At 57.9% G+C, this 6,434-nt stretch overlaps 1 protein-coding gene across 5 annotated transcripts; it reads right to left on the bottom strand.

Annotated features, from left to right (window-relative positions):
• Nucleotides 1-202: 202 nt before the first annotated feature.
• PRRG2 (proline rich and Gla domain 2) lies at nucleotides 203-6,434 on the bottom strand. Of its 5 annotated transcripts, none has more exons than XM_014830330.3 (8): nucleotides 6,347-6,434; nucleotides 5,526-5,591; nucleotides 4,768-4,905; nucleotides 4,411-4,586; nucleotides 4,198-4,237; nucleotides 2,166-2,301; nucleotides 1,210-1,353; nucleotides 215-871 (listed from the first exon to the last, which is right to left on the bottom strand). In XM_014830330.3, the coding sequence occupies exons 3-8, from the start codon at nucleotides 4,850-4,852 to the stop codon at nucleotides 853-855; spliced, it is 600 nt and encodes a 199-aa protein (XP_014685816.3). In that variant the 5' UTR covers nucleotides 4,853-4,905; nucleotides 5,526-5,591; nucleotides 6,347-6,434; the 3' UTR covers nucleotides 215-852. The 5 variants fall into 5 exon arrangements, with proteins under 5 accessions (XP_070354431.1, XP_014685816.3, XP_014685818.3 ...); XM_014830332.3 differs by having other exon boundaries at nucleotides 4,768-4,865; nucleotides 6,347-6,386; XM_070498330.1 differs by lacking the exon at nucleotides 6,347-6,434 and having other exon boundaries at nucleotides 203-871; nucleotides 5,526-5,715.

Raw genomic sequence — 6,434 nt, 5'->3', positions numbered from 1 at the left:
TCCTCTGCGCTCACGGTGCAGCCATCTTTGCACAAGGCGGCTGGGGGAGGGGGGAGGGGAAGGGGGGCGGGCGGCGGGGTGTCTGGCTGCGCTCCGCTTCCTCCCACAATCCCGTGCAAATGCAAAAAAAAAAAAAGAGAGAGAGACAGACAGAGCGCAAGCAGGGCCTGGGGGTGTAGGGCGCTGCGTTAGTACAGAAAGCCAGCTCCACCGTGCGCAGACGCGCCCGGGAACGCGATTCAGTTTATTTGATTTTATTTTTTTGCATTGTTTTGCTTTTTTTGGTCTCCTTTCCATAGGCTGTTTATTTAGGGGAAGAGCTCAACTCGTCCCCCGGGGTGTAATGCCAGCCTGCCCCCACCGAGCACGCTTGCAAATATGCCCCCCACCCTTTCCCTGGGTTGCACAGCGCCCCTGTGCGCGCACGGGGAGCGCACGAAGACATGCGTGTGCACAGGCGGGGCTCTGCGTGTCCGTGGCCCGTGGTACTGGAAGGCGATGGCCGTGTCACACCTGCTCACCCGCGAGTCTGCACACCCGGCTTGCCCGCCTCGGTCCGAGTTTCCACGCGCGCCTACACCGGGGGTGGGGCTGGCGGGTACCCCCACAGTCAGGAGAGCGTGGGGGTCCACCAGGGCCCAGGACGCGGGAACACGTTGTCCGGGGACATGCGTGTATCCGTACGCGGCGGAAACACGTGTGCCAGGGTAGGCCTAGGGCTCGGGCCGGCGACCCCTACTCCCACCACCCCCTCAGCTCAGCTCCGTCCAGAGTTTAAGAAGCCTGGGTGCTTCCGGAATCCGGTGTGAATCTGGGGCACAGTTCGGGGATCCCCGGCTCGGAAGCTGCCCTTCAGCGAGGCCTCCTGAGGCTGCAAGGGGGGGGGCACCGTGGGGAGTCAAAACCCGGGCTGTTTTTCCCCCCTCAACCAAGACCACTCCGACCCGCCCTGGGCGTCTCAGCCAATCCCGGGCCCTCTGGGCACAAGACCCACCCTCCTATAAGGCTCCACACACACACACACACACACACACACACACACCGCTGGGCCACGCCCCCAGACCATGGCATAGGGCCCCGCCCCCGCGCTCCCAGCCTCGCCCCGGATAATAAGCCCCAAATTCCAAGCTCCGCCCCCGAGCCCACGCCCCTCCTCCGGCAGTGCCCGCCCCCTGCGCCCCGCCCCCGGGCAGAAGCCCCGCCCCGTACCTGGTGTAAGGGGGCGGAGGTGCGTCGTGCACGCCCGAGGCCGCCAGCGCCTGCTCGTAGGTGGGGAGGCCAGGCGGTAGGGGCGGAGGCGGAGGCAGGGGCGTCGGTGGGCCGAGAGAGCTCAGGGGGCTGACGAGCTCGGCCCTGGGGACAGAAGGTGCTCTGTTAGCAGGGGAAACCTACAGGATGGACAGGTTTGGGAGGAGGGAGGATTTAGGGAGACAGAGACTCTGAGGGTGGTAGGGCGACAGAGGTGGCAGGGAGCTGGGCCAGGGAAAAAGAGGGTCACCTTCAAGCGGACTCTACCCCCAGAAAAGTGCCTCGAAATGACAGGCAGACAGAGAAATCAACAACTGCTGACACAGACTCTCATTCATCGACACACATGTGCTCCAGATACAGGCAGAGTAATGCAGAAAAAGCCCCGCAAATAGACAGGCAGACACCCAGAAACAGACAGACACAATACAGAGATACAACCACAAATTTCCCAGATGCCCTTTTACAAGAAATTCTTCCTAAAATACCCCAGACCCACTATACTTCCAAGACAGATGCTCAAGCACCCTCTTAGCCTCTGCCACAGAGAAAGACACACCTAGACAAGTCATACAGACACACACAAACACAGGCTGCACCCTCTCACCACAGAAACTGACATACCACAGGTACCCATAGACCACAGGCTGCAGCCTCACCAGATACAATATCCAGGGTGATAATGATACATAAACCTGGTCATGCAGAGACAGTCAGGCAGCAAATACTGAATGAGCTCCTACTGTGTGCCAGAGACCCAGGATACAGTCAGACAAACAGAGAGATGCCACAACTAGACAGAAAACCTCACAGACTCACTCTCCAGCTCTTTCATCAGCGCCCACCTGCCCCCAATCCTTGGTCCATCTCTTTAGATCGACCCATCCTCTCTCCCCTCCTCCCTGAAGCCCCCTTACTCTTGAGGACTAGGCTGCTGGCCTCGACGCCGACGCCAGTGCAGATACCAAAAGGCTCCCAGGCCAGCGAGGACAATGAGGAGGATGCCAGAGGTCAGTCCCACAGCCAGGCCTGCTACGTCCACTTGTCCACGCCCTGCGGGGGGAGGGGGAGCCACGGCCTCAGAGGCTGCCACCCACCCCAACACCCAAAGGCCTTTCCCCAGGGGGAGGAGGACTGGACAGGAAACAAGGCAGAGCTGGGGCCACTTCCCAGTTGTGTGACCTCAGGCAACTCACCTCACTCATTTCTGGGCCTCCATTTCCTGCTCTGTAAAATGGGACCCATAACCCCACCCTGACAGGTTGCAAAAACTCAATGAGATTATATAAATGCAGAAGGGGCCTGTGATAAGTTCATCCGGGACTAGAAAATACGGCAGCTGTGTCCCCACGGAGACAGAGGTCCCTCCTTGGACATGGGGCGGTGCAAGACCCTCCTAAGCAACCTATTTGTTAAGATTGCAGTTGACACACTACAGGGAGGGGAGGGAGCTCACACAGCCAACTCTGAGGCCCCACTCTGAGCGCTGCCAGATGTAGCAAATAACAATATAGGACACCCAGTCAAATGTGAATTTTAGGTATACAATGAAAACTTTAGTATAAGTATGTCCATGGGATATACTTATACCAAAAAAAAATTGTGTATTTAAAATTCAAATTTAACTCGGGGAGGGGGGGTCCTTATCTTATCTGGCAACCTTGGCTCCTCTGGAATGCAGCTTCTTGTACCAACCAGGCCTCTGGGGGGCAAGCCTCAACTCTGAAGGAAGAGCAGAATCCACAGGAAGCCTTCCGAATTTACCAGAGGGCGGGGGGGTGTGTGTGGGGGGGGGGGGGCAATATTCATGTATCAATGGAGGAACTTTGGAACCTCCTCCCAGTAACAGATTGCCGGGTGTCTGGAACTCATGTGGACCCTTTGCTAAGGTGCAGCCCCTTTAGGAATCCAAGGCTTCGTGTCTGAGGAAAAGTGGGGGGGGTCGGGGCGTACCGGGAGAACACCAGCTTCGTGAGGCCTTGCTAGGTGTTGCGGCTGGGGAGACTTCCTTTAGCCCTGGATAGGGGGGCCCTCCTCAAATAGTTAACCCCAGGCTTTTAACTCTCAGCAAAAAGCACTGAGAAGCCAAACCCTCCCCATTCTGACATATTTCAGGTGGATTCAAGGAGCCACCAGGCCTTGAAAGGCCTGTGGCAAAGCAGTTACCTCCCCTAGCAACCAGGCTCCAATGGGCCCACTCCAGCCCAGACCTAGGGCCGGTTGCTAAGGAGCACTCACCCCTAGCAACCAGGCCACAAGGGGGTGGGGAGCCCGTCCCCGGAGGGGGGTCCTCCGGTGGGCAGGAGGCCTTGGGTCCTGAGCCTGGCTAGGTGTGGTTGCTAGGGAGAAGGCCTCCTTAGCAACCAGGCAGAGGCTGGGATGGGGCTGTGGGGGAGGGGAAGCCAGCCAGGTAGTGAGGGCTGTGGGCTTCCTTGACCGGCCTGGCCAGGCCTTGTTGCTAAGGAGCAGCCCCCACTTAGCAACAAGGCTGCAGCCCTGATGGGACCTCAGAACTCAGAGGAGGGGAGGGAGGTGAGCGGAGTGGGCAGGTGAGGACAGGCATCCCCAACCTGGCCTGGACTGGCCAGGCCCCGTTGCTAGGGAGCAGCCCCCTAGCAACCAAGCTGCAGAAAGAGCTGGGGCTCTGGACTCCAAAGACGAGCTCAGGTGGGCCACTGCCTCTGAGCCCCACTGAGGTCTGATGGGCCCCAGGGCTGTAACTCCCCCACCCACCCACTCCTCCCCCTTCCTGGGGACATGGGACTTCCTCTGAATAAGGTGTGGTGGGTTCCTCAGGCAGGGGCTCCAGTCTCAAAGGAGGGGATTTCTTTACCAGCCACCTCCAGGAACTCAGGGAGCACAGAATTTGGGGTGGGGGATGTTGGTTCAGCCCCCACGGCAAGGGACTGCCTTAGCTGCACAGAACAAGAGGTCTTGGACCCCACTCACCTCCTTTGCCGTTGTATATGTAATCCTCCCAGAAGCGCTCCTTGAAGGGGTAGGAGTGGAGGAGAAGGCGGAAAGGCAGGGTGTCAACTGGAAGATTCCACACCCTGAACCGGCCCGCCCTGATTTTTGAGACCAGAGGGAGGAGGGAGTTGATGGCCAGGACCCCCCAGGGCCTGGAGAGATGGAGGGAGTCCAGGGCCCCCAGGCCCTCACCGTCAGAGTATTGTCCTCAAAGCACTCCCGCGCCTCCTCCCAGGAACACCTCTCCTCCTGACACTCTCGTTCCAAGTTCCCCGGTGTCAGCAGCTCCAGGTCCCAGTGATTGGCGCGTGGGATCCGTCTGCGGCCACCCAGGAAGCTCTGGGCCTCAGGCGAGTCCAGGAAGACTTCTGGGCCCAAAGGACAGGAGAGACAGGAAAATGGAAGGTTCCTAAGACTGGGGACATAGGGGAACCTGAACCTAAGGGGATGGAGAGCTATGGGGAAGGGGGGGGACTAGAGGTAAGGGCTCCTGGATCAAGGGATGGTGATGTCAGCGCCTGGACACCGGCCCTTCCCCCACTCACTCACCTTGATCTTGCTCCCCAGGGGCTGAGGTGTCCAGGCAGGTGGTCAATCCCAGGTATAGCAGCAGCAGAGAGGGGTGGCCCCTCATATTTTGTGGACACCTGGAACCAGGTGTGGTACAGACAACAGGTGCCTCAGCCCCTAGGGAATGAAGGCAAGGTCTCCCTGACGGGACTCTGGTCCATGACTCATAGCAATAACAGCAGACACTTAGACAGCCGGTATTCTGGGCCAGACACTGTTCAAGGCAGTTTACCTCGATCAGCTCAGTTTAATTTTCGCAGCAGTGCTCTTAGGATCCCCATTTTATAGATGAGGAAACGGAGGCACAGAGAGGTGAAAGAACTCGCCCAACGTCATACAGTTTGCAAGATTCAGAGGCAGGATTTAAACCAAGGGAGTGTGCCTCCAGAGACTGGAGCCGGGAGCTTCTCTTTTTCTCCATTGTGTCTGCAGAACCCAGCATGGGTTTTGACACACAGTAGGTGCGCATGAACACGTCCATTGGCGATTGGGATTTCTCCCTTCCTGGTAATTTCCATGGATGCCTCTCTGTGCCCACTGCAGATCCACTCACAGAGATCAAAGATTGCAGGAGAGGCAAGAACAGAGGCCCATATTCTTGGGTCCAGGGGAAGAAGGGGACAGGGGCCCTGGATTCCTGGGCTTGGGGGCCCCCGAACTTCTGGGTCCCAGAGAAGTGGGGAGCCAGGACACCAGGGTCACCGAGCCAGGCTCTGTCTCCAGGGACATTCACTTACCTGCCCAGACTTGTGAGCACTGTCCCCTCCTCTTTACTCGGGGCCTCCTCGGCCAGTTGCAGCCAGCTGTGAAGGGAAGCAGGAGAGAGGGGAGGGGAGAGGAAGGCGGGGACCCCCACTCCTTGCAAGCAGTCCGTTCCCGGTTTCTGGCAGAGGGGCGGGGTTTGCGATTACCTGCCCTGGGCGGGACTCAGGTAAGGGACAAAGTACTTAAAGGGACCTTATGATGAAGGACCTAAGGTCCAAAGCTCCATAGGGAGGCCAGGGTCTCAGAGCCCGTGGGGGCACTTAGGGGGACTGCATATGCACCTCCTCCCCTGATACTCTGTCCCTCCCCCCGCACCCCCCCCCCCCCCAGCTCGCCATGTCGAGCTAGGGAAATAAACGTCTAGGTCTCCAGATATCTACATATCTAGAAACGGGCGGGAACTGTATGCCTTGGTCCCTCGGGGTAGGTGGGTATCCGGTAGTAAATTCGTTTGCCGAGTTTATTTGAAAGGCTTTGACTTGAGCTTTCTTAATTGCTCCATTTATAAAATGGGGACAGAGGAATTGTCCCTTCTAAATTGTCTCAACTTGCAAGAAGAAAAGTGGATGATATCCTTGGAGTATTGGGCTTCCCCATCCCTGGGGGAAGTGATTAGTCCTTAAACTCGGGCTTGGAGAGACACAAAGCCTGGGTAAAGCAAGGAAATTGCCTGCCTCGCGAAATGCCTAGTATGTACTAAGCGTGTCCGATAGTCACGGCAATTTCACTAACCGGAACCTTTAAGTTGCCACTGACGTTTCCGGAGGGAGAAAGAGCAGAAGGGAGAACTTACCAAGCCAGACGAGGTACCTCCGCAACTAGGGGCAGTTTTACTTCCGGTCTCTCCTGCTGGGCGGAAGTGGGCGGAACGGAGAGGGAAA

This window comes from Equus asinus, chromosome 26 (genome assembly GCF_041296235.1).
Source record: "Equus asinus isolate D_3611 breed Donkey chromosome 26, EquAss-T2T_v2, whole genome shotgun sequence".
Lineage (NCBI taxonomy): Eukaryota > Metazoa > Chordata > Mammalia > Perissodactyla > Equidae > Equus > Equus asinus.
The sequence above is the reverse complement of the archived record's forward strand: the minus strand, read 5'-3'. Positions and strand labels throughout refer to the sequence as shown.